General features: G+C 41.2%; 1 protein-coding gene across 2 annotated transcripts in view; it reads left to right on the plus strand.

The window, feature by feature from the left end:
- CFAP54 (cilia and flagella associated protein 54) overlaps positions 1-26,218 on the plus strand; it is a 391,130-nt gene that overhangs the window by 165,097 nt on the left and 199,815 nt on the right. Inside the window, exons 37-43 of one of the 2 annotated variants that reach the window (XM_015152488.3) lie at positions 252-475; positions 578-713; positions 6,185-6,287; positions 18,699-18,851; positions 21,188-21,382; positions 23,694-23,781; positions 24,078-24,287. In XM_015152488.3, the coding sequence (XP_015007974.2) occupies positions 252-475; positions 578-713; positions 6,185-6,287; positions 18,699-18,851; positions 21,188-21,382; positions 23,694-23,781; positions 24,078-24,287 (1,109 nt within the window). The remainder of the gene's footprint in view (positions 1-251; positions 476-577; positions 714-6,184; positions 6,288-18,698; positions 18,852-21,187; positions 21,383-23,693; positions 23,782-24,077; positions 24,288-26,218) is intronic. The other variant, XM_077954781.1, reaches the window with a different exon arrangement.

The raw sequence follows: 26,218 nt of genomic DNA on the forward strand, positions 1-26,218 counted from the left end.
GTGTCTAGTGGCTATAGGGAACGATAATGAACAGCACAAATATGTAGCACATTTCCATCATCACAGCAAGCTTTGTTGGATAATACTGCATCAAATTATCAAGCTTTGCCTTGCATAAGAAAAATATTTTTTCTTTTCAGTTGAGTTCTTTTCCATGTTACATATTTTTATCACATTCAGTTTTCAGAAAAAATATGGAGTAAAATCTGAAATTACACATTTTTTTTTTTTTTTCACTGTGCTACTTGCAGCCTATTGAAGAGAAAGGAGAATTCAGTGTTCCAAGTTGTTATGGGAATATTAAAAATGATAACGGTGGTTCTAGTCTTACTTTTGAGCATCCTTTGGATGATGTAAATGTGGTTGATTTGAAATGGATCCAAGACTTTGTATTAAAATCTCTGGAAGTTTTATATCAAGTGGAAAAATGGGAAACACTAGTATCGCTTGCCATTCAGTTCAATACAGTTTCACAGTAAGTACTGCTCTAAGGGCAATTAAAAGTAACAGACTTCATTGAAAAAAAAAGTCTTTTAACTAATGTTTTCTTTTTAACGTGTTCTTTACCCCTGTCTAGTGAGAGGTATACAGAACAAGTGACACCACTCCTGGTGTATGCACAGCGCCAGCTTCTGCTGAGAATACACAAGTTCAAGGGCCCAGATATTACCCAGCAACCTTGTGCAAGGTATGAGGCTGAATATGGAGAGAAGGTAAGTTTAAGTTAGTTCTATTATTCATGCTGTTGTGATTTCTAATTAGTCCACATAGAAAGTACGAGGATTTAGAAATCAGATAAATCTTATTATTTCTGCTTTAGTATTTCCACTTACTGGCATTTATCATTCAAATCAACAAACATTATTGAGAGCCTGCAATCAAGGCAAACAGGAACTAAGTCCCTTTCCACAGTAAGTTCATATCAGGCCAAGACTAACTTAGCCATAAAGCACAATGGGGATGGTGTCTAGAGCCCATGATACTTTTTTTATGTTTTTGTTTTTGTTTTTTTTTTAGAGTGAGTCTTGCTCTGTCACCCAGGCTGGAGTGTAGTGGCATAATCTCAGCTCACTGCAACCTCCACCTCTTCCTTAGTGTGTTAATTCAGTCTGTGGCTCTAAGTACATCTCTATGATGATGACTTTTAAAATTACATCTCCACTGTAGATGTAGATCTCCACTTTTTCCTAAATTTTGTGTCGATATATCTAACTGCCTGTATCAGCCGGGTTCAATCAGAGGAGCAAAACTTCTAAAGACAGGTCTATTTTATCTCTGGAGGGGAAGAAATAAATTCAGTGTCTCCCACTATGCCCTCACAACATGATTCTGACACCAGATGTGTGGGGATTTCTCCCCACCACTAAGCAGGAAATCAGTTCTGCAGTGGACACCTGCTTGGTGTCTTTCTTGTTTTGAAACTAAGTTTTACTCTTGTTGCCCAGGCTGGAGTGCAATGGGCACAGTCTTGGCTCACTGCAACCTCCGCCTCCCGGGTTTCCGGGTGTCTTTCAATTCAGTTTCTACACAGTCTACCTGGAGATAGCATCAAATCCCAGAGGTTGGGGGTTCTGCCCCCATTTCCAATGTTGATCTCAACACCACCTGGGTTCAAGTGATTCTCCTGCCTCAACCTTCTGAGTAGCCTGCCATCATGCCTGGCTAATTTTTATATTTTTAGTAGAGATGGGGTTTCACCATGTTGGCCAGGCTGGTCTCGAACTGCTGACCTCAAGTGATCCTCCCACCTCAGCCTCCCAAAGTGCTGGGATTATAGGCGTGAGCCCCTGTAATCTAGAGTCCACAATGCTTTCAGGGGCCCACTAAATGTATTAATTTCTTTTAAAATAAGAAGAAAAAAATAACTTTCAGGGCAAAGAAAATGTTTGAATTTCTACTTTCATATTCTTGTATTTATATCAACACAATTATAAAATATCATTTTTAATATTTTTCAATGGAGAAACAGACTCATGAAGGCAGAAGTACCCAGGGCCCTTGAAAGTCATGGTATATCTTGAATCTGGCAGAGAAAAGAGATAAAAACATTCTTCCATTGACTAATTTAACAAAGTACGTTGACTACCCAGTCAGACCCATTGCACATGGTTGTACTGTGTGTGACCTGCCCAAGGGCCCCTGGCATATGTGGGGCCTGAAATCCAGCCCCTCCTTGCCACACCAGCCTATGTGCTTGAGGTGTTGCGTCCAGCCAGCAAGGGCTCCATTTTCTTCTTCTCACAAAGGCTCCTTGTGGCCCAGTGGTAGCCTTGCCTCCTGCATATTCTATGTGGTGAGAATACAGTTCTGAGTTCCTGCTTCATAAAGTTTAATTTCAGAGGGTTGGAAATAGGGCCAGAAAATCAACATGTAAACAGATGAGTAGAAAGACTTACAATCATTATAAGGTCTCTGAAGAAAATCAGTCAATGGACTGGAGATGAACTGGGTGAGAGGTGCTAACTTTAGTAAGGATGATCTAGAAGACCTCTTGGAGATGATGGCATTTGATGAGAGGGGCCAGCTGCACAATTATCTAGGGAAAGAACATTGTAGCCCAAGAGAAGAAGAATGGCCCATGCCCTGGAGTGGGACAGAAAGAAGGCCTGTAGCAAACAAGGGGCATGGGAGAAAGAAGAGGCTGCTCCTTCCAAGGATTTTTTGTTACTACTTCCTCTTCTCCCCAATGTCCCAATGTGAGTGTGCCCCAAGACTGTGTTCTTGGACTCCTTGTCTTCTCCATCCACATACTCTCCCATAGTGAGTTAATTCAATCGGTGTGTCTAAGTACCATCTCTATGATGATGAATTTTGAAATTACATCTGCACTCTAGACCTTTCTCCTGAATTTTGTGTTGATATATCTAACTGCCTATATCAGCCAAAGTTCAACCTGAAGAGCAAAACTAGTAAGACAGGTCTATCTTATCTATGGAGGGGAAAAAATAAACTCAGTGTCTCCCACTATGTTCTTACAACATGATGCTGACACCAGATGTGTGGGGATTTCTCCCCACCACTAAGCAAGAAATCAGTTCTGCAGTGGACACTGGCTGGGTGTCTTTCAATTCAATTTCTATACAATCTACCTGGAGATAGCATGAGGTCCCAGAGGTTGGGAGCTCTGTTCTGACTTCCAATGTTGATCTCAAGCCCCAGGTTGTGACCTGTGCTTCTGACTGACAGGCGACAAATTAGGGTTCCTATGACCCACTCCTTGGGTTCGATTAATTTGCTAGAGCGACTCACAGAACTCAGAGAAACACTTGCTTACATTCACCAGTTTATTGTAAAGAAAATTACAAAAGATACAGATGGAGAGATGCATAGGGTGAGGCAGAGGGGAAGGGGCACAGACCTTTCATGGATCCACCACCTTCCAGGAACCTCCACGTGTTCAACTATCCAGAAGCTCCCTAAACCCAGTCCTTTGGTTTCTTTTTATTGGAGTTTCATTATGAAAGCATTGATTATGAAAGCATTGATTAAATCATTGGCCATTGACGATCAACTTAACCTTCCACCCTTCTCTTCTTTGCAGAGGTTGGGAAATAGGGCTGAAAGTTCTTATCCTGCCGTGGTCTTTCTGGTGAGCAGCCTCTATCCTGAAGCTACCTAGGGGCTGCCAGCCATCAATCAACTTATTAGCATACAAAAAGATAACACTTTGGAGATTCCAAGGATTTTAGGAGTTGTATGTCAAGAAACAGGGACAAGACCAAATATATATTTTACAGTATCACATCTGTCTAGCTAGCTAGCTGGCTATCCATCAAAGGATTTACTACAAGAATTTGGCTCATATGATTGTGGAGGCCAGCTAAGCAAGCTTCAAATCCATTGGGCAGGCAATCAGGATCATGAGCAGGGAGGAACCCCAGATGGACAGAGGCTGTTACTCATAGGCAGTCAGTGAGGGAAGATCCAGCCAGGAGAGGACAGTTGTAGAAGCAGCTGCTGCTGGTGTTTGAAGTCCTGGAGACTGTGGGCATGTCAGACTCATCTGCTTAGGTCAGGTCCACTGAGAGTAATCTCTCTTGTTTAAAGTCAATTTAATTAGTATCTGCAAAATCCCTTCACAGTAGCACCTAGTTTGATTGAATAACTGGGGTGAAGTGTGTGTATGCCAGAAAGTGGATGCTTCCCTCTCTTTCCTCCTCATAGTTTATCTGAAACCAAGTTGATCCATGAAACTTGGCCAATCAACATCAATTCTTAGATGAGAAATACACTTCTTAAATTTAGCACGTCTCAAACAAGCCTGTTCTGCTAAGTCTTCTTCAAGGACAAGCCTCCTGTCCTGGCTGCCAGCCACCTTGGAGACATACCTGCCTCCTCTCTTGCACTCACACCACCTTCCAACTGGTAACCAAGAGCTCTACCCTCAAAATACAATCCAAATTGGAGCACTGCTCACTACCTCCAACACTGACTCTTTAATATACTATAGAATGTACCTCACTATTTGTTTATTATCCAAGCCCTTGTTGTATTTGCTTGGGTTAATGCAGTGACTTCCTAATCACCCTGCACCCCACTTTCAGTCTAGAATATATTCTTTTTGTTGTTGTCATTTTGAGATGGAGTCTCAGTCTGTCCCCAGGCTGGAGTGTAGTGGAGCGATCTTGCCTCGCTGCAACCTCTGCCTCCCAGGTTGAAGTGATTTTCATGCCCCTGCTTCCTGAGTACCTGGGATTACAGGTGGGAGCCACCACACCTGGCTGATTTTTGTATTTTTAGTAGAGATGGGGTTTCACCATGTTGACCAGGTTGGTCTCGAACTCCTGACCTCAGGTGATCCACCTGCCTTGGCCTCCCAGAGTGCTGGGATTACAGGTGTGAACCACCACACCCAGCCTATAATCTATTCTTAATGCAGCAGATACAATGACCTTTTAAACCCCAAGTCAGGTCCTGTCACAGCTCTATTTAAAACCCTGTGGTGGCTTCCCACCCTATTTAGAGTAAAGTGAACATCTTTTTCATGACCTTAATATAGTGTATCCTATATAACATATCCCCCTGATCTCTTCAGTAACTCCTATTCACTCCCCAGCAGGTTTTTTACCACACTGTTGCATAAGGTGTTCTTGCCTCAGGGTCTTTGCATTTGCTGTTGCCCCTGCTTGGAATGCTGCTCCCCAAACATCCACATTGAATCCCTCACCTTTTCCCAATCTTTGCTAAATTTTACATTCTCTGTGAGGCCTTTCCGCACTACTCTATTTACAACTATGTACCTTTTTGCTCTATGTCTCTCTAGATCATTTGTAATTCTTTAATATACTATATAATGTACCACACTATTTGTTTATTATCTCTCTTCTCCCACTAAGATGTTTCACAAGAGTAAGAGTTTTTATTTTGTTCTCTGCCACATCATCCCTTCTTCTTGTCCCAGTGTATGGCACATAATAGGTGTTCAGTAAAGATCCGTTTAATGAAGCCGGAGAAATAGAAAAGATTAGATCAAGTAGGGGCTTATGAGGTTGTGGGAAGGAATTTGTATTTTATTAGGCTGCATTTACGTCTCGTTATAAAAGTACTACCCACAAAGGACAATAAAGAAGAAGCATCTATATCAGCCTGGGGTTCCAGGAGGGCTGTATTTTGAGCGATAGGTTAGTTCAAGGGATGGGAGTGAAGAAATGGCGAGAAGAGGGTCTTGGGCCCTTTAAAATATTTTTTTTCTCTTTAAAACTTTTCTGTTTTCTGATATTTTATTATCTTAGGACTCATATATCTGTTAGAAAATAAATTATCAAAATACTACAAAGGAAGTTAGTTCTGAAAAACTTCACCAGGGAAGTTAAAATTGCATTAATTATAAGTAGGGTGGAAAAATCTGCCATTTGGAAAGCAGATTATATTTTAACTTATATAATGGAAGATATATTTAGACCAGCGAATTTATAGTATATTAGAAAATCATATTCTAATTGCTCTACATAATTTGCCTAACGTTCTTCCAGCTGTGCTGTACAAAAGAAATATGAAAAATTATGGAGCTGCTTTTTTTCATGAAAGTTCTCATGATTAGATGCTATTCTACCAGCTTTTACTTGTAGCATTGTTATATATCTCTTTATCCTGATAAATAAAAAATGAGAGAAACATTTCAAGTAAGCCAAATTTTTAACTATAAATACCTGACTAATATTTGTTTTCATCTTTCTTTTTAAAGATAACCTGCCGAAATTTCATTGGGAAGCAGCTTAAGATAAATTCTTCAACCATTGAAGAAACAAGCAACTGCACAGATTTACTAAAAATGCTTATCTCTTCAGGTCAGAACCAATCTTAGCTTGAAGGTTTATTTTCTCTAAATCAAGGTTTGCCATTGTGTTCTACATGTCAAACCTTCCATAATTAGTATGTTTGTAAAAATTTCTTTTGCAGGTTTAGTTGACTGAAAATAATGCATTTGATTTTTGCCATCTTATGTTGCTATAAGTGTTACTTAAGGGGGATTAAAACATTTTGTTTATTTTTATTTTAAACTTTTAAGTTCAAGGGTCCATGTGCAGGTGAAAGTTTACATAGGTAAACTTGTGTCATGGGGGCTTTTTGTACAGATTATTTCATCACCTAACTGTTAAGCCTAGGACCCATTAGTGATTTTTCCTGATCTTCTCCATCTTTCTTCACCCTCTGATAGGCCCTCTATGTGTCCATGTGTTCTTATTATTTAGCTCCTACTTATAAGTGAGGACATGTGGTATTTGGTTTTCTGTTCCTGCATTCATTTCCTAAGGATAATGGCCTCCAGCTCCATCCATGTTCCTGCAAAGGACATTATCTCATTCTTTTTTATGGCTGCATAGTAGTCCATGGTGTATATGTCCCACATTTTCTTTATCCAGTCTATCATTGATGGGCATTTAGGTTCATTCCACTTCTTTGCTAATTGCTGTACATAACTCGTCTAATGTTCTTCCAGCTGTGCTCTACAAAGTACATATGTGTGCATGTGTCTTTATAATAGAACAATTTATATTCCTTTGGAGATATGTGTATATATATATCCCGTAATGGGATTGCTAGGTCTAATGGTATTTCTGTCTTTAGGTCTTTGAGGAATTGCATCACTATTTTCCACAATGGTTGAACTAATTTACACTCCCACTAATAGTGTGTAAGTGTTCCTTTTTCTCCACAACCTTGCCAGCATCTTTTTTTTTTTCGCTTTTTACTAGCAGACATTTTGACTGATGTGAGATGGTATCTCATTATTGTTTTGATTTGCATTTCTCCAATGATCAGTGATACTGAGCTTTTTTTCATATGATTGTTGGCCACATGTATGTTCTTTTTTGAGAAGTGTCTGTTCATGTCTTTTGCCCACTTTTTAATGGGGTTGTTTTTTTCTTGTAAATTTGCTTAAGTTCCTTATAGATTCTGGATATTAGACCTTTGTTGGATGCATAGTTTGAAAAAATTGTCTCCCATCATAGGGAGATATGTCTGTTTACAATGTTGGTAGTTTCTTTTGCTGTGCAAAAGCTGTTTAGTTTAATTAGATCCCATTTGTCAATTTTTGCTTTTGTTGCAATTGCTTTTGACATCTTCGTTGCGAAATTTTTGCCTGTGCCTATGTCCTGAATGGTATTGCCTAGGTTGTCTTCCAGGGTTTCTATAGTTTTGGGTTTTGCAATTAAGTCTTTAATCCATCTTGAGTTAGTTTATGTATGTAGTGTAAGGAAGGGGTTTAGTTTCAATCTTCTATGTATGGCTAGCCAGTTATCCCAGCACCATTTATTGAATAGGGAATTTTTCCCTATTGCTTGTTTTGTCAAGTTTGTTGAAGATTACATAGTTGTAGATGTGCAGTCTTATTTATCAGCTCTCTATTCTGTTCCACTGGTCTACATGTCTGTTTTTGTACCAGCACCATGCTGTTTTGGTTACTGTAGCCCTGTAGCATAGTTTGAAGTTGCGTAGTGTGTTGCCTCCAGCTTTGTTCTTTTTGCTTAGGATTGTCTTGGCTATTCGGGCTCTTTTTTGGTTCCATATGAATTCTAAAGTAGGTTTTTCTTGTTCTGTGAAGAATCTCAATGGTAGTTTAATGGGAATAGCAGTGAATCTATAAATCACTTTGGGCAATATGACTGTTTTAATGATATTGATTCTTCCTATCCATGAGCATGGAATGTTTTCCCATTTGTTTGTGTCGTCTCTGATTTCTTTGAGCAGTGGTTTGTAGTTCTTATAGAGATCTTTCACTTCCATAGTTAGCTGTATTCCTAAATATTTTATTCCTTTTGTAAAATGCATTTTTAAAACGTTCAATCTGTATGTTAGATAAGACAAATAAAATGAAAAGGGAAATTGATGGGAAAAAAGAAAGATGGAAAAAGGTTGTTTTACACATTTTTTTTCTCCTTTTTATCTTACTTATGAATGCTTTTGCTATTTGGCCTTTTGCTATTTTCTTTATTCTGTTTTGACTCCCATAATAACTTCCATTTCCATAATCAATATAGATTATTCTATTGGTTTAACTATGGTTAAGTTGTAGATCTTTTAACTAGAGCACAGGAGAAGATTTGGGAATGTCATGACTTCTTTGCATTTAACTGATAAGTCCTGGATTAGTCAGTTCTCATGCAGCTAATGAAGACATACCTGAGACTGGATAATTTATAAACAAAAAGAAGTTTAATGAACTCACAGTTCCAGATGACTGGGGAGGCCACACAATCACAGGAGAAGGCAAAGGAGGAACAAAAGCACATCTTACATGGTGGCAAGCTGGAGAGCATGTTCAGGGGAACTGCCTTTTATAAACGCATCAGATCTTGTGATACTTATTCACTATCATTAGAATAGCATGGGAAAACCCACCCCCATGATTCAATTACCTCCCACGGGGTCCCTCCCACGACATATGGGGATTATAGAAGCTACAATTCAAGATGAGATTTGGGTGGGGACACAGCCAAACCATATCATTCTGCCCCGACCCCTCCCAAATCTCATATCCTCACATTTCAAAACCAATCATGCCTTCCTGACAGTCCCCCAAAGTCTTAACTCATTTCGGCATTAACTCAAAAGTCCACAGCCCAAAGCCTCATCTGAGACAAGACAAGTCCCTTCAGCCTTTGAGCCTGTAAAATCAAAAGCAAGTTAGTTACTTCCTAGATACAGTGGGGTACAGGCATTGGATAAATACACCCATTCCAAATGGGAGAAATTGGCCAAAACAAGTAAATCCAAAATCCAATAAGGCAGTCATTAAACCTTAAAGTTCCAAAATGATTACCCTTGACTCCATGTCTTATATCCAGGTCATGCTGATACAAGAGGTGGGCTCCTACAACCTTGTGGGTTTGCAGAGTATGGCCCCCCTCCCAGCTGCTTTCACAGGCTGGCATTGAGTGTCTGTGGCTTTTCTGGGTGCACAGTGCAAACTGTCACTGGATCTATCATTTTGAGGTCTGGAGGATGGTGGCCCTCTTCTCATAGCTCCACCAGGCAGTGCCCCAGTGGAGACTCTGTGTGGGGGCTCCAACCCCACATTTCCCTTCTGACTGCCCTGACAGAGTTTCTCCATGAGGGCCCCACCCCTGCTGCAAACTTCTGCCTGGACATTCAGGTGTTTCCATATATCCTCTGAAATCTAGGTGGAGGTCCCAAATCTCAGTTCTTGACTTCTGTGCACCTGAAGACTCAACACCATGTGGAAACTTCCAAAGCTTGGGGCTTGCACCTTCTGAAACCATGGCCTGAGCTGTACCTTAACCCCTTTTAGCTATGGCTGGAGCAGCTGGGATGCAGGGCACCAAGTCCCTAGGCTGCACACAGCACTGGGGCCCTTGACCTGGCTCAGGAAATCATTTTTCACTCATAGGCCTTTGGGTCTGTGATGGTAGGGGCTGCTGCGAATGTTTCTGACATGATGCGGAGACATTTTCCCCATTGTCTTGGTGATTAACATTTGGCTCCTTGTTACTTATGCAAATTTCTGCAGCCTGCTTGAATTTCTTTTCAGAAAATGGGTTTTTCTTTTTTACTGCATTGTGAGGCTATACATTTTCCCAACTTTTATGCTCTGTCACCTCTTGAACATTTTGCTCCTTAGAAATTTATTCTGCCAGGTACCCTACATCATCTCTCAAGTTCAAAGTTCCACAGATCTCTAGGGCAGGGGCAAAATGCTGCCAGTCTCTTTGCATAGCAAGGTTGACTTTTACTCCAGTTTCCAACAAGTTCCTCATCTCCATCTGAGACCACCTCAGCCTGGACTTTGTTGTCCATATCACTATCAGCATTTTAGTCAAAGCCATTCAACAAGTCTCTAGGAAGTTCCAAACTTTCTCACATTTTCCTATCTTCTTCTGAGCTCTCCAACTGTTCCAACCTCTGCCTGTTACCCAGTTCCATAGTTGATTTCACATTTTCAGGTATCTAGCAACACCCCACTACCTGGTACCAATTTACTGTATTAGGCCATTCTCATGCTGCTAATAAAGACATACCTGAGACTGGGTAATTTATAAAGAAAAAGAGATTTAGTGGACTCACAGTTCCACATGGCTGGGGAGGCCTCACAATCATGGTGGAAGGAGAAGGAGGAGCGAAGGCACATCTTACGTTATGTACCTCCATCTTTTCAATGAGGCTTACCCTGAGCATTCAGTTTTTATTTATTTATTTATTTATTTATTTATTTATTTATTTAATTTATTTTATTTTTTGAGACGAAGTCTTACTCTGTCGCCCAGGCTGGAGCGTAGTAGTGCTATCCCAGCTCACTGCAACCTCCATCTCCTGGGTTCAAGCAGTTCTCCTGCCTCATCCTCCTGAGCAACTGAGATAACACTCAGCTTTAACACAATGGAAAGTCTGTTTCCTGTACATGCTACTATGTTCAGTGAGGTTGAATCCTGGGCTGCTCATCATGATGGAATCTCTGTCTTGGTGCAAGCTTCTGTGGGTTGTTTCTGAGTCAGAAAACATAATTTTAATGTTACCTTCTAGGAGTATATACAGAGAGGCATATGGTGAACCCCTGTAGATGCCAGCACACCTGGCTAATTTTTATATTTTAGTAGAGATGGGGTTTCACCATGTTGGCCAGGCTGGTCTCAAACTCCTGACCTCAAGTAATCCACCCACCTTGGCCTCCCAAAGTCTGGGATTACAGGCATGAGCCACTGCACCCAGCCTGAGCATTCAGTTTAAAACTGCACCCTGCCTGCTTCTTCCCAATTCCCTTTACTCTGCCATATGTTTTCTTTTTTTCTGAAGCACTTCTCACCATCTATTATATGGTATAATTTAGTGTTTTTTTTTGTATTTATTGATAACTAATCTGTTCCTCCTGATAAAATGTAAGCTTTATGAGGACAGGGGTTATTGTTTTGTTTACAGATATAACCCAGATGTCTTCATCAGTGTCTGATATATAGTAGGAACTTAGTATCTCTTTGCTGAATGAATGACTTTGTGACCTTAGCAATGGTGGGGAGGGAGTATTTTGAATGGCGTGTGCAGCAGTGGTGAGCTGTACCTATAGAAAGTCATTGAATAGAGGCCAGGTGCGATGGCTCACGCCTGTAATCCTAGCACTTTGGGAGGCCAAGGCGGGTGGATCACTTGAGGTCAGAAGTTTGAGACCAGCCTGGCCAACATGGTGAAACCCCGTCTCTACTAAAAATACAAAACTTAGCTGGGCATGGTGGTGAGTGCCTATAATCCCAGCTACTCGGGAGGCTGAGGAAGGAGAATCAGTTGAACCCAGGAGGCAGAGGTTGCAGTGAACTGAGATCGTGCCATTGCACTCCAGCCTGTGTGATAAGAGTGAAACTGTGTCTCAAAAAAAAAAAACAAAAAACAAAAAACAAAAAAACGAGAGAGAAAGAATGAACGAATGAAAGAAAGAAAGAGAAAGACAAAGGAAGGAAGGAGGGAAAAGAGAAGAGAGGAGAAAAGAGAAGAGAAAAGAGAAAAGAGAAAAGAAAAGAAATTGCATAGAGAATCGCTTTTCAGGAAACTTAGCACCAGCAGGAACTGGCAGGAAATGTAGAGCTGGGGGCAGGGAGGGGGCTGGGGTGTGGTGGGGGTGGTGACTCAGGAGGGCTTTGTTTTGTTTGTATGTCTTTTTAATAGAAGAAAAAAAAGCATATTTAAATATTAACTAGAAAAAGCCAGTAAAGAGGGAGAGCTTATATATAGGAGAGAAAAGTATTCGATAAAGCAAGGACCTTAAGGAGACAAAAGGCAGAGAGAGAGTGGGATACAGGGGGATTATGCTTAGACAGGAGGGTGAGACATCTTTTCTGCTAGGTCAGAAAGAAAGGAGAGAATAAACCCAGTCAGGGAAGTGCGTAGGTGGTAAAGGTAGAAATGGAAAGTATTCTTATTGGGTACTGGAGATTTTCTCAATGAAGCAAGGGGCTGCGAGCATAACCAGTGTTGATCAGGTTGGAGATTTCAGAAGGAATGAAACAGTGGGCTGGCTGGTAAGGGCATCAGAGAAAGGAAGGGAGAAGGGATGTAGAGTAATTTAGAGGGTCCAACTGAGTGAGGTTGGTGACCATGAATTTGTAAGTGTTACTGCCAATGATAAATCAGATTACCCCTCATAGTCAGAAACAATGGGAAGATCACCTTCTTATGGTCAATCGTGTGTGATGAGTTTTATTCAGAGTATAATTCTTCCTGAGTGTGTTCTTTTATTGAGCTTGTCTGTGAAACCTGGGGAGTTCCCTTACTTTGGGATCCATAGCTCAAAATGTGATTTATGTTATCCCTTCCATCTTAAAAAGAGTTGCTATAAATGTGAGAAAATATGTCAAAAATTGTTATCAAAATGATGACTAGCATCAAAGGGATAAGAAAAACATATATAGTAAAATTCTAGACCTGTGTACCTGTAGATGTTTACTGATGATAGGTGCAATGTATCAGAAAAGCACTTTGCTTGCCTCCTGTTAAAGTTACATTTGGAAAGGCAAGAGGGTGGTGGTGGGACAGAAGGGAAGGGAGGTGCAGTCAGGCTACAGTAATCCTTTGGGTTGATTCTCAGTGGTGATGGAAGCACAGACAGTTTGAGCAATCATTAGAACAGGAATAGTTGAATAGATAAAATTTTCTAAATACTGTAATGGCAGTAATAATTTATTAAACTGGAACTATAGCTTCTTTAATTTTTACAGTCAAAGGAGGTAGATATTATTATGCTCATATTACAGATGAGAAAATTAAATGTTACTAGTAATTAGTGGGCCTGTGATTCAAACTCTGCTTTAATTACTCAACCCTTGAGTGCTCCACTGTGCTACCAGGTTTCTTCGCCATTGCTCCCTTTCAGATTGGAATTGCCTCTAAATTTACAGCATTCAAGAAGAAATTTGCTGTATTTCAGTGGTCACTGAAGACAGACACTTTATTCTGACTTACTGTAATAGTGTGGCAATTTTTAGATGATCCTATATATTAATTATAGGTTTTACATGGAATCGTTATCATTAAAAACTTAGCATCCTGTTGGGGTCCGCATGTTTCCTAAACAAAGGAATGAACACACAAGACAACACAAGACAAGACAAACATGGCGGCCGCCTCGAATGGCGCGCTCTGCTTTATTTTATACAGTCGTTTGTGGAATGTTGCCAAGTCACAAGACACATTGTTGTTTTTCTGACCTTTCCCTGACTTTCTGGATTTTCAAGATGTTTACACATAAACAAGCCCCCAGGGTCTGCTGTTAGCAGCTGGCTCCTTTGTCCTCCCTGTAAACAGGGAAGGAAGGCCCTGCTTCAGAGTTATGGGGAACGCCCTGCTTCGTTTGCGAGAACAGGACTTATTGGGAACACCCTGTTTGTGAGCATGTAGTCCTCTACAGCATCCAACTTGCAGCTTTTTTGGAATGTTTTTTGGTCTATGCTCTTGGGTTTATTTGGCAAAGTTTTAAAATGCTGAATTTTTTCAGTATACTGAACTCAGATCATCAACGTATTTGTCAGCATGTTGGGTCTTACGTATGTCATCACCCTGATATGTCTGCAATTCTTTTAAAAGGTAGAGTACTCATGGTGGTTTCCACACCAGATTGCTGCTTTAGACCATCCTAGATTTTCTTTTGGCATAACGGCATTTAGTGGTGATGCTTGGTACATTTAATTCTTCAGAATAGATATTGCAATGCTCCAGTGCCTAGGAACATTTGGTGTACTCATTATTTAACAGCACCCTATTCTCCCTTCAACTATTTAATAATGCATATGTAATTTGGTGTAGTCTCTGTAGGATTTGGAGAAGTGAGAACACCTCATTTTATAGATATTCTTGTATGGGTGAGTAACTTGCCTGCTTGTTAAGCTCCATAGGGGAGATAACTCTATGGATATGCAATTTATTGAAGCTGTTTTTGCATTCTGCCTGGGATCTGTCTCTTGGGTTTTGACCTTACTGGTGTTTAAGTTCTCTGGTAGAGTTATTCAGTCCTCCGGTGTGTTGAAATTTTCAACTCTTTGGCAGGTATGTTTTATTAGTGCCTTTGGGCATGTGAATTGATGTGGCCACAAGTGTAGGAAGCAGTCCAAATTTCAGATCACTTGCTGGGATCCTTCCATGGTGGACCCATCTCTCAGGAGTCATTGGCATTTCAGCTTTCATTTCTACATTGGTACAATGAAAGACACAATGTTTTTCATTCTTCTTTTTTTTTTTTTTTTTGCTTCTTCTCCTCCTTCTTCTTTCTTACCTATTTCAAACGGTTGAGGCTATTAGTGCCTCTGGAATAGCCTTCTTAAATTATCCATGGACGTTTTCAGAGAAGAACCCCCTTGAGGCAGAGCTGTCAAGATAAGGACTCTGAAGCTAATGCCACCTCCTCATTGCTTTGCATCATTTATCTCATGTAGACAGCCACGCCACCACCAACAGAACCCTAATTAGACAACCAGGAAAAAGATATGCAGGGCTTGAAAAAAGGGGAGAAAAAGAAAGTGAAATATAGTTTAGGAAGAACACAAAGAGGAATTATTTATCAGCCAGATAAAAAAGTAGTGGGATGATTTCATTCAGACTGTTCTTACTATAAATAAAAATTTTCAGATTTTATTCTAGAATATAAGCTTGGTGAGAGCAGAGACTATGCCTGTTTTGTTCACTTGCATCTCTCTTCGGTGCCTGGCACAGTGCCTAGTACTTGTGAGTGCTCAATTTATCTTTTAAAAATACATGACCAGTGGTCATGATGTGAGCCTTCATCTGCTGAATGCTCACTCCACGACAGGCTCTGTGCTAGACACTCTGCACCTCCACACACAGGTTAAAATGGTAACCCTCTGAGTCATCCTGATTTCGGTGAGAGGGGTGCTCTGGGACTAAATAGGACAGAGACAAGCCTGAGAAAAGTTAATGAAGGAAGAATTATCGCAGTTTTAACAGATATTTAAAACTATGGCTTAGAGAAAGTAACTATCTCATATTATTGTATGTGGGGGCTTCCAGCTTTCCTCCTTTCATTTACTTGCTGTTATGGGCTGAATATTTGTGGTCCCCCCCACCTAAATGTTAAAATCCTCACCCCTAATGTGATGGTCTTAGGAAGTGGGTCCTTTGGAGGATAAATTAGGTCATGAGGGTGGAGCCCTTATGAATGGCATTGGTGTCTTTATATTTATTTATTTATTTATTTTGAGGTGGAGATTCATTCCATCGCCCAGGCTGGAGTGCAGTAGCACAATCTCAGTTCCCTGCAACCTCCACCTCTGGGGTTCAAGTGATTCTCCTGCCTCAGCCTCCTGAGTAGCTGGGACTACAGGCGCCCGCAACCACACCTGGCTAATTTTCGTATTTTTAGTAGAGACGGAGTTTCACCTTGTCTCCTGACCTGGGGTGATCCACCCGCCTTGGCCTCCCAAAGTGCTGGGATTACAGGCATGAGCCACCACACCTGGCCTGGTGTCTACAAAAGAGACCCCAGGTTGCTCTGTAGCCCACTTCTATCATGGGAGGGAGGACCAATGAGAAGGTAACCATCTGCGAGCCAGGGAGAGGGCCCTCACCAGAACCCTACCATTCTGGTCTCCTGATCTCAGACTTCTAGCCCCAAATATCTGTGCAGAATAAATTTATTTTGTTTTCTTTTTTTTTTGAGACAAGGTCTCACTCTGTCACCCAGGCTGGAGTGCAATAGTATGATCATAGCTCACTGTAGCCTGGAACTCCTGGGCTCAGGTGATCATCCCGCTTCAGCCTCTCAAGTAGCTAGGACTACAGGCACATGCCCCTGTACCCAGCTAATTTGTTTTATTTTTGTGTAGAGACAGGGTCTTGCTTTATTGTCCAGGCCAGTCTTGAACTCCTGGCTTCAAGGGATCCTCCCTGCCTCATCCTCCCAAAGTGCTGGGATTACAGGCATGAGCCATAGTGCCTGATGAGAAATAAATTTCTGTTGTTTATAATCCACCCAGTCTATGGTAGTTTCTCATAGCAGTTTCAACTAAGATACTTGCTTAACTTCTTTTCCTGATCTCACTCTCTAAGGAGAAAATGATAAAAGCCAAGCTCATGAATTCTTGCAAGAAAAATAGAGAAACAGAACAGAAACCTACAATCTTCGGGATGTTGTGGATGAGGGTGGGGTCATGAGGAGTAGGAGGCCTGCCTGCTGGCACCATGCAGGACTGGGCATGGCTTAGCAGAGAGGGACACTAAGCAGGGAGATGGTGGGGACAGGGCAGAGCAGACAGGAGAGTGAAACTGGTAAGGAAGAAGAATGAGAGCTCCAGGGAGTTCACAAGAGCCACTGTGGCCTAAGTATTTGATTCTCTTAAATGTGTGATAGAGAATTGTGTCAAGACTGAATTTGCAGGGGAAACAATTACTTCTGTCAATGTGGCCATGTCCCTGGTTTGACTGAAGCCTCCAGGATTTCTGGACATAAGGGTATGTTGAAAGATGTTGTCTCTGTGGCCACAGAAAGTTACCCTGTGTTATTTATTCCATCAGGAACTCCCTGCTCCCTGGGCTCATAATGACTCCAGGTTTCTTCCCTTATTAACTTTCTTCAGGCTTATTCCTGTCCTGTTCTTGAGGCATCTCTGTGCCCAAATCTGGGTCACAAATCTGGGTCATTGTCTGTTACCCAAGATTTGTTGTCCTTTGGCGAATCATCTGGGGAAGGCACTGGACTTGAACACCGGTTCTTCTGCTCTTCTCTTCTTAAGGGCTTCAAACAAGGTCATACCTCTCAACTTCACCTTTCCTCCTTTGTAAAGCGTCAGTGATTTCTACTCCTGGCCATTTTTAAGGTGCTGTGAGGATCAACTGAGATTAACCTTTAGAAGTTGTTAACTTCTATGCCCCCTTTAAAAAATATTTTTAATTAATTTTTTTTTTTTCTGAGATAGAGTCTTCACGTACTCTGTCACCCAGGCTGGAGTGCAGTGGCGGGATTTTGGTTCACTGCAACCTCCACCTCCCAGGTTCAAGTGATTTCCCCTGCCTCAGCCTCCTCAGTTGCTGGGATTACAGGCATGTGCCATCATGCCTAGCTAATTTTTGTGTTTTTAGTAGAGACGGGGTTTCACTGTGTTGGCCAGAATGGTCTCAAAGTCCTGACCTCAAGTGATCCACCTGCCACGGCCTCCCAAAGTGCTGGGATTACAGGTGTGAGCTGCCTCGCCCTGCCTAGCTGTTCCTGTTCTTATTCTAACTATCTAAAACCGCTTGCCTCTTTTGTCCTAATCAAGTTTTCCCTATCCTCGAAGGCACAGCTGGCCTATCTTCTCTTCCACAAGGTCTTCGTTGCTCACCTTTTCCTGCCTACACTGATCTCTGTCTTCCATCTTTCCCTTATTTTGGCATGTAACCAAATATTCCCTGCAAATGTGACTTTATTACTCCAATGTTGGAGTGTCCCATCCCTTCAGCTAGATAGTGAGTTTCTTGAGGGCAAAGATTGTGCCTCTTATCCTCTTCCAGCTTACCGTGTAAATTGCTATACTGCTAAGACCTTAGATTTTACAGGGGGGCTTCCACTTGTTCAACTTGTTGAAGAAACACATTCTTTTGTTATTCAGTCCTGCAAACTGTGATTCCTCTCTCTTGGTCCTGCTTCATGATGTATGCAGCAATTCTGCAGCTGAAGTCTCAGGCCCTCACTCACTCTTCAGAGACCTCAAAGCAACTCTCTCTCACTATCTCCCCTTTCTGGGCACTTTTCAGGAGTTAGTTAGTTCTATACCCACTCCTGGGTCCCCCTCTTCCTTACCTCTGCACCTTCCAGTATTAGGAACCTGTCTTTTCCTTCCCTTCAGAGAGCAGATGCCCATCTCCAAGCAACTTTATTTCTTCCTTTCTTTGTTTCTTCTTTTCGTCTCTTTCCCAAGACACCTTTGCTTTGAAGAGGCTGCTGAAAAGAAGTAGAATATTTCATTTTTTATGATCAGCAAAAGAAAAAGAAGGAGGCTTCATGGGGAAAATTGGCAAGATCTAAAGTTATTTGCATTTCATAGGATCAAAAGTTTTCCAATTTTTTTTTTTTTAAAGGACCTTCAAGTATACTAAAAGAAAAAAAAATGATCCTAATGTTGAAACACCTGCTGCAGATCTGGGGGCTTTGAATTTAGCGGCTTTAGGTTGGGACCAAGAAATTCTCTGAATTCGAAACTTACTGGCTCTTACCTTGGCTTGGTGCAGCATTTCATCCCCAGCGTTCCTCTTTTCTTTCCTTTCAGAATACAGCCGAGCCAAAGCGCTTGTCTGCGTGCCCGTGGACGTGACAGACACCTTGAGGTGTTTTAGAGAGACACTGGAAAAATCCAAATACCATAACAGATCAATGCGACACAGCAGAAAGTTGCTTTCATTATTTCTTGCACAGACACAAGGTAAAATGCACGTTCTGTATCTCTGAATCTTTCTTTATGTGGGGTGACCACCCTGCGAATATCCCTCTTCTGCCCTCTCGTTCTTCCCCCCGTGTACATGCAACACTCCCTGATGCCTTTCACTTTCCTCTTGTCTAGTGGATCTAGTCTCTGTCTTACACTTTAACCAATGCACTTTCTCACTCACTGACTTTTATGCTTTCTGTGAAACTAGCAAACTCTCTTGAGTACAGTAGATGTGACAATATTCATTAATTTTAGGTTCTGTACATTTATGTTCTTCTTACAGTTTTCTTTGAAGGTGTGGCACTATAGTCTTGTTTTACTTCGTGAGTAGATAGATTGAATCATACTGAGTTAATTAGAACCTTTTACCAAAACACTACTTTATCAGTGGCAAAGAAATGGATACCTTTTAAAACAAGCATCAACAAGATTTCTTATTAATACTATAGATTTTGATCTTAGGGGTTTTATTTTAGCTTAAAGTAAGATATTGTTGGTTGTTTATTTGTTTTCTCTTTTAACATCTATCTGCTTGTGAATTCAAGCAAAGGTGGCTTTGAGTGATTAAATGGTAACCTCAGAGAAGAGTACATTCAAATTTAGGCTGGAAAAATCCTGAACTATCTATTCTTAAGTTATTTAAAATTTTTAAAAATCCTATTTTATATTTATGATTCTCACTATTCAAGTTGGTCAGAATAATAAGAATACATTTAAATAATAGGCAAATACATGTGAAATAGTATAAAGTTATTAAAAATAGATTTAAACTTCTACTTAATTAAAATGCTAATTTCCACTGAAATGATCTTTTAGAAATTTGACCAATTTTTTTAGCAACCACAGGCAGAGTTTTATTTGTTTACGTATTTATTTGTCTGTTATTGTTGCCCGCCCCCCACGCTTTCTATGATATGTATCCATAGTTTTTGGTTATATTGTCTGCAGACTCACAGTACGTTAAATTAGCTCTCCATATCCTGTTTGGCTTCTTTTAATTGCTCCATGCATTAACAGTGGGTAAGGCTGGCTGGGTACCATGGCTCACGCCTGTAATCCCAGCACTTTGGGAGGCCAAGGAGGGCAGATCATTTGAGGTCAGGAGTTCGAGACCAGCCTGGCCAACACGTGAAACTCTGTTTCTACTAAAAATACAAAAATTAGCCAGGTGTGGTTGTGTGCACCTGTAATTCCAGCTACTCGGGAGGCTGAGGTGTGAGAATCGCTTGAACCAGGGAGGCAGAGGTTGCAGTGAGCTGAGATTGTGCCACTGCACTCCAGCCTGGTGACAAAGCGAGACTATCTCAAAACAAAACAAAGCAAAACAGAAACGCACCCGCCCCCCGCCACAATAAACAGTGGGTAAGGGCATAAATAAAAAGGCAAATACAATTCCTAGGAATGGTTTACACCAACTCACTCTGAATCTCACCTGGTACCAAAATATTTTCAGTAGTTTATCTCTAGTCCTCAGACTGTAGACTTCAAAATCTATACTAGCTTCTTTCTCTATTACTTTTAACTGCTTCCCCTAGAATATAGATTTTTTTTCCCATGTGTTCTCTGATCTTATAAAGAGACAAGGTTTTTCTTTTTTTTTTTTGTCTCATGCCAGAACTGCTTGTGTGTTGCTTCTATCCCAGAAGTTTCTGCCCCAGAGGCACACTAACACCTTATTGTTGGAAGCTGTTTAAAAAAGGCAAACTCAGACTATGCAACTTCCACCAGTCCCCCAAGAGCAATGCATTATCTCAATATTTGCTTTCTGGCTGACAGTCCTCTGTAGTGCTGTTTTTTTTTTTTTTTTTTTTGAGACGGAGTCGTGCTCTGTTGCCCAGGCTGGGGTGCAATGGGGCGATCTCGGCTCACTACAACCTCTGCCTTCTGGATTTAAGCAATTCTTCTGCCTCGCCTCCCGAGTAGCTGGGATTACAGACATGTACCACCATGCTCGGCTAATTTATTTTTAGTGGAGATGAGGCTTCACTATGTTGGTCAGGCTGATCTTGAACTCCTGACCTCAGGTCATCCACCTGCCTCGGCCTCCCAAAATGCTGGGATTATAGGCATGAGCCACTGTGCCTGGCCCCTCTGTAGTGTTTTTGATGAAATAAGGCAGACATGGAGCCTATCCACACATACCTAGGATCTTTAGATATGATCCTGGATACTAAGTTTAAGGACATAGTGTCCCTCAAACTACAAAAATGTCTCGCTCTATACAAAATATTTCCTTTCTTTTTGCTATCCATTTTCTCTACCTTCCCTCCCAACTTCCCTTCTTTCTACATTTTAAATTTATATCTTCTTCTTATTTTTCATGAATTTAGGAGAGAAAGGAGGAATAAACAATTCAAAAGGTACTTCTGGAAAGGTGGAATTTTGCCTGGGGACAGAGGAGATGCATATGTCAATACCCCCTGACCTTTCTCAGGAGCACTTCAGAGTTTTTAGTTCCGTGGAGAAAAGCAAACTTCCATATTCACAACTTGGACTTGTAATTTCTTCTTATCACCAAACTATTGGTAAGAGTTAGCCATTATATATTCATTTTCTTTAATTTTTTTTTTTTTTTTTTTTGAGACGAGGTCTCATTTTGTCATCCAGGCTGGCGTGCAGTGGTGCTATCACAGCTCACTGCAGCCTCAACCTTTGGGGCTCAATCTATCCCCTCCCACTTCAGTCTCCCGAGCAGCTGGGACCGCAGGCTCACACCACCACACCTGACTAATTTTCATATTTTTTGTAGACATAGAGTTTCACCATGTTGCCTAGACTGATCTCGAACTGTTGGTTTCAAGCTATAAGCCTGCCTCAGCCTCCCAAAATACTGGTACAGGAGTGAGTCACTGTACCCGGCTATGTCTCCATTTTCTATATGACCTTCTACATTAATGCCGAGATTGCATCTGGTCCTGAAATCTTACCTTTAAAAGAAAGATAAAAGAACCTATACCCCTGCAGCAGTGACAGAACAGCCTGGAGACAGAGGAAGCTTCCAGCCTCCTCCCTTTACCCATTTTCTTAGCTTGGCCATCACGATTGTGAGATTCTAGGCCACCCTTCTGTTTATTCCCCTTTCATTGGAGCTGTGAGCCCCTTGTGGGGATGGAGACGATGTTCTTTTTTCCTGGTCCCAGCTAATTCCATTTGCCTTGTCTTTCCCTTGATTTGGCTTTTCTACAGCTTCAGTAGTATATTCCCAACCCACACGATAGACCCAATGTCCTCTTTCTTTCTAACAGACATTTTATGATGCCCCCTTTACTTCCTGAAATAAAATTTATATTTAATATATTCTTATACACATTATTTTGAAAAAAATTATTATGAAGCTCTAAATATAAAAATAGGGGAGAAATAGCTTCACTTTATCATAAAAGAATCAGTTTGTTGGTATGTAAATGCTCAGGCATTAGAAGCTGTAAAGAAATAATCAGATGCTTGTATCCTGGATATGGAATCACCATGAATGTGACAGCTGCGTATGCAGACAGAGACAGGTATGTTGTATTGGTGACTCAAATACTATCAACATGGTTAAATTCTGTGATATTTTCTAAAATGGCAAATAAATCTTGGTAAAGTCCTGAGCAAAACAAAGAACTGCAGTGATTGCAATGTCTGGAAAATTTAGAAATCATGGACATTTAGAAATCATGCAGAAATACCCTTTTTATGTGGAAAACGAAGTTCGATGTGAGATTCAGATAGTTATAAACAGGCTTCTCATCTTTTCCTTCACTGTAGGGGAAGTTTCTGTGCCTTGCAGGCCATCTGACATCTTTGGTCTTAACCTATGAGTTACCAAAAGATGCCCCCATTGTGACATCTAACAAAACCCTTTCTCACATTTCTGAAATATCCTCTAGGGGACAGTATTGTCCTCATTAGAAACCACTGCCATGTTGGTTAGGGTTTTTGGCTACACATCCCAGAATGCATGCATTCACTAGAAAAAAAAAGTAGATGATTTTTTGTTGTTGTTGTTTTTGATTGACACGGAGTCTCACTCTGTTGCCCAGTCTGGAGTACAGTGGCGTGATCTTGGCTCTGATCACTGCAACCTCCACCTCCTGGGTTCAAGCAATTCTCTTGCCTCAGCCTCCTGAGTAGCTGGGATTACAGGCGTGTGCCACCATACCTGGGTAATTTTTATATGTTTAGTAGAGACGGGGTTTCACCCTGTTGACCAGGCTGGTCTCGAACTCCTGACCTCAGGTGATCTGCCTGGTTTGGCCTCCCAAAGTGCTGGGATTATAGGCATGAGCTACCTTGCTGGTCCAATTAGGTGATATTAAAGATATTTTCTGCCTTCAGGTAAAAGGAGAAATCTGATATGTGGTGATCTTGTCACATGTCTGCTAAAAAACAAACCCTTTGACCCTTCCCATCTGCTATAGGATAACATCCACTTTCCTCCAAGCTGCAGTCAGAGGCCCTCAGAGTCTGACCACTGCCCCCCACTTCAGACTCAGTTCACCCTCTCCAGAAAACCATACTCCAGTCATGCCCATCATTCCTATGCATACCCAGCCATACCATGCCGTTTCTAATTTTCTCTTCTCCTGTCTCTACCTGTATGACTTTTATTCTTCACGAAGCCCCATTATTACTATCTGTTAGAGCCAGTCTTTCATTCTGTAATCAAATAGAACGTTTGCTTGCTCTCTGTGTATATATATTGTGTGACATTTGAAGGCGCTGTTAACTTGGAGTTTGCTTACTGCAATCTACACAGTTAAGGAATAGTGCAGTTTAAAATATTCTTGCAAATATAAAGAAAATATTTTTCTAGGAACTGACATTTGTTCTTTTACTTGATTAAAAATATAGATGTTCTCCAAGCCAGCAATCAAAGAAGTCTTAAAGTTCAGGCGTTGCATTCACTTGGAAGTCTTCTCATCTTTGCAGAAAAGAAAAGGTAGATTTTTAGAAGTCTGTAGAACAAGGGCAAAAGTTTTTTATTTTCTTGTTTGAAGAAGTTTTTAATGATTATGAAAAAACATTGTCATTCATAAATTTTAGTTCTTCAACAATACTACATTGCTACATTTTATTCATCAAATACTACCTGAGAGAAACCATTAAGAACAGTGAATGTATGTATAGTTATACGTATGTTAATTGACGTTGCTTCGGTGTATTTGCTTTCCCTTCTGGAAGATAGATTTCTGGGTCTCAGAAAACGTACTGCTTGATGCTTTGTCTCTGTTTTAGGGCTGCTTTTAAGTGTTGGTGTCAAGCTCTTGATGACATATTCAGAAAACCAGACGTGCTGCACACGTGGAAAGAATTTGGCCCCTCGCTCACCAATGTCACCAACAGCCATTCACCTCTGGGTTTCAAAGACTACAGTGAGGAGTTTCTGTCAAGAGTTGGCATCTGGGGGTGTTTGCAAGGAGCAGTCATATCAGCAAAGATAGCGCAGTGAGTGTGAGGATAGAAGGATCCGCATACTAGCTAACAGCTTCCTTGCAGGGTGCCCCCCTGTACCATGCAAAATGCAATGCCTCATGCACACTGGATTTCTGGGAGGTTATGTCCATATCATACAGGGCCTTACAGTTTATTTACTTATTTGTGATGTTTATTGTTTATGATTATCTCCTTTTCCTGTAACACAACTCTTGCCCCAAAATATCAGTGTCACCTGGGCCCAGGTGTTTGCTTTGCTTACTCATGGATCCCAAGTTCCAGATATGTATTCAATAACTATTTGGTTTTTTTGTTGTTGTTTGTTTTTTTTTTTGAGACGGAGTCTCACTCTGTCACCCTGACTGGAGTGTAGTGGCTTGATCTCGGCTCACTGCAACCTCCGTCTCCTGGGTTCAAGAGATTCTCCTGCCTCAGCCTCCTGAGTAGCTGGGATTACAGGTGCCCACCACCATGCCCAGCTAATTCTTTTGTAATTTTAGTAGAGACAGGATTTCACCACGTTGGCCAGGCTGGTCTGGAACTCCTGAATTCCGATGGTCTGCCCACCTCAGCTTCCCAAAGTGTTGGGATTACAGGCGTGAGCCATGGCGTCTGGCTCAACAATGACTTTCTGAGTGGTCAAATGAATGAGCAATTGGTAAGAGAGCAGGAAAACAGTGTGGAGGCAGTCAGGCATGGGCCTCATCCAAAAGTGTACTAGAAACCAGTTACTTTCAACAAGTTTCACATTCCTTCTGAGACTCAGTGTCCTTATCTCTAAGCCAAGGTGGTAAAAATTACATGCCATACTGTATCAATTTGCTAGGCTGTCGTAACAAAGTACCACAGACTGGGTGGCTTAAACAACATAACTTCGTTATCGCATGATTCTGAAGGTTAGAAGTTGGAGAACAAGGTGTTGGTTAATCGGTTTCTTCTGAATCCTCTCTTCTTGGCTTGTAGAAAGACCACTATGTCCACATGTGGTCTTTCCTCGGCATGTCAATGTCCTAATCTCCTCTTCTTATAAGGATACCAGTCATATTGGATTAGGGCCCAACTCTGTGGCCTCATTTTAACTTAGTTACTTACCTCTTTCGATGCCCTGTCTCCAAGCATGGTCACAATCTGAGGTTACTGGGTATGTTAGGCTGTTCTTGCTTTGCTACAAAGAAATACCCAAGACTGAGTAATTTATAAAGAAAAGAGGTTTGATTGGTTCTTGATTCTGCAGGCTGTACAGAGAGCATGGTACCAGCATCTGCTGGGTTTCTGGAGAGGCCTCAGGATGCTTTCAGTTATGACAGAAGGCCATATTTGAATATAGGAGCCCGCATCTCACATGGCAAGAATGGGAGCAAGAGAGAGTGGGAGGTGCCACACTTTTTAGACAACCAGATGTGATGTGAACTCACTCATCACCAAGGAGATGGCACTAAGCCATTCATGAGGGATCCACCACTGTGATCCTACTACCTCCTGCCAGGCCCCACCTCCAATACTAGGGATTACAGTTTAGTATGAGATTTGATGGGGATGTATATTCAAACTATATCACTAAGAGTTAGGACTTCAACATATGAATTTCTAGGGGACACAATTTAGCCCATAATACATACTGTATTACTGTCCTTTTTTGCTGCTGTAACAAATTACCCTAAACCTAGTGGCTTAAAACAAAATAGATTTATTCTTTTACAGTTATAGAGTTCAGAAATCATAAAATTAGTGTGTCAGCAGGGCTGTGCTTCCACTGGAGGCTCTTGGGTTTGAGAAGCTGATTCCTTATCTTTTCCAGCTTCTTGAGGCCTCCTGCATTCCTTGGTCCATGACCCCACCTTCTATCTTTAAGACCAACACCTTAGCATCTTTCCCCCACACCTGCCCCTCTCTGTCTGTCTCTCACATCTTCCATCTTCACATCTCCTTCTCTGTCTCTGACC

The sequence above is a fragment of the Macaca mulatta genome, chromosome 11 (genome assembly GCF_049350105.2).
Source record: "Macaca mulatta isolate MMU2019108-1 chromosome 11, T2T-MMU8v2.0, whole genome shotgun sequence".
Lineage (NCBI taxonomy): Eukaryota > Metazoa > Chordata > Mammalia > Primates > Cercopithecidae > Macaca > Macaca mulatta.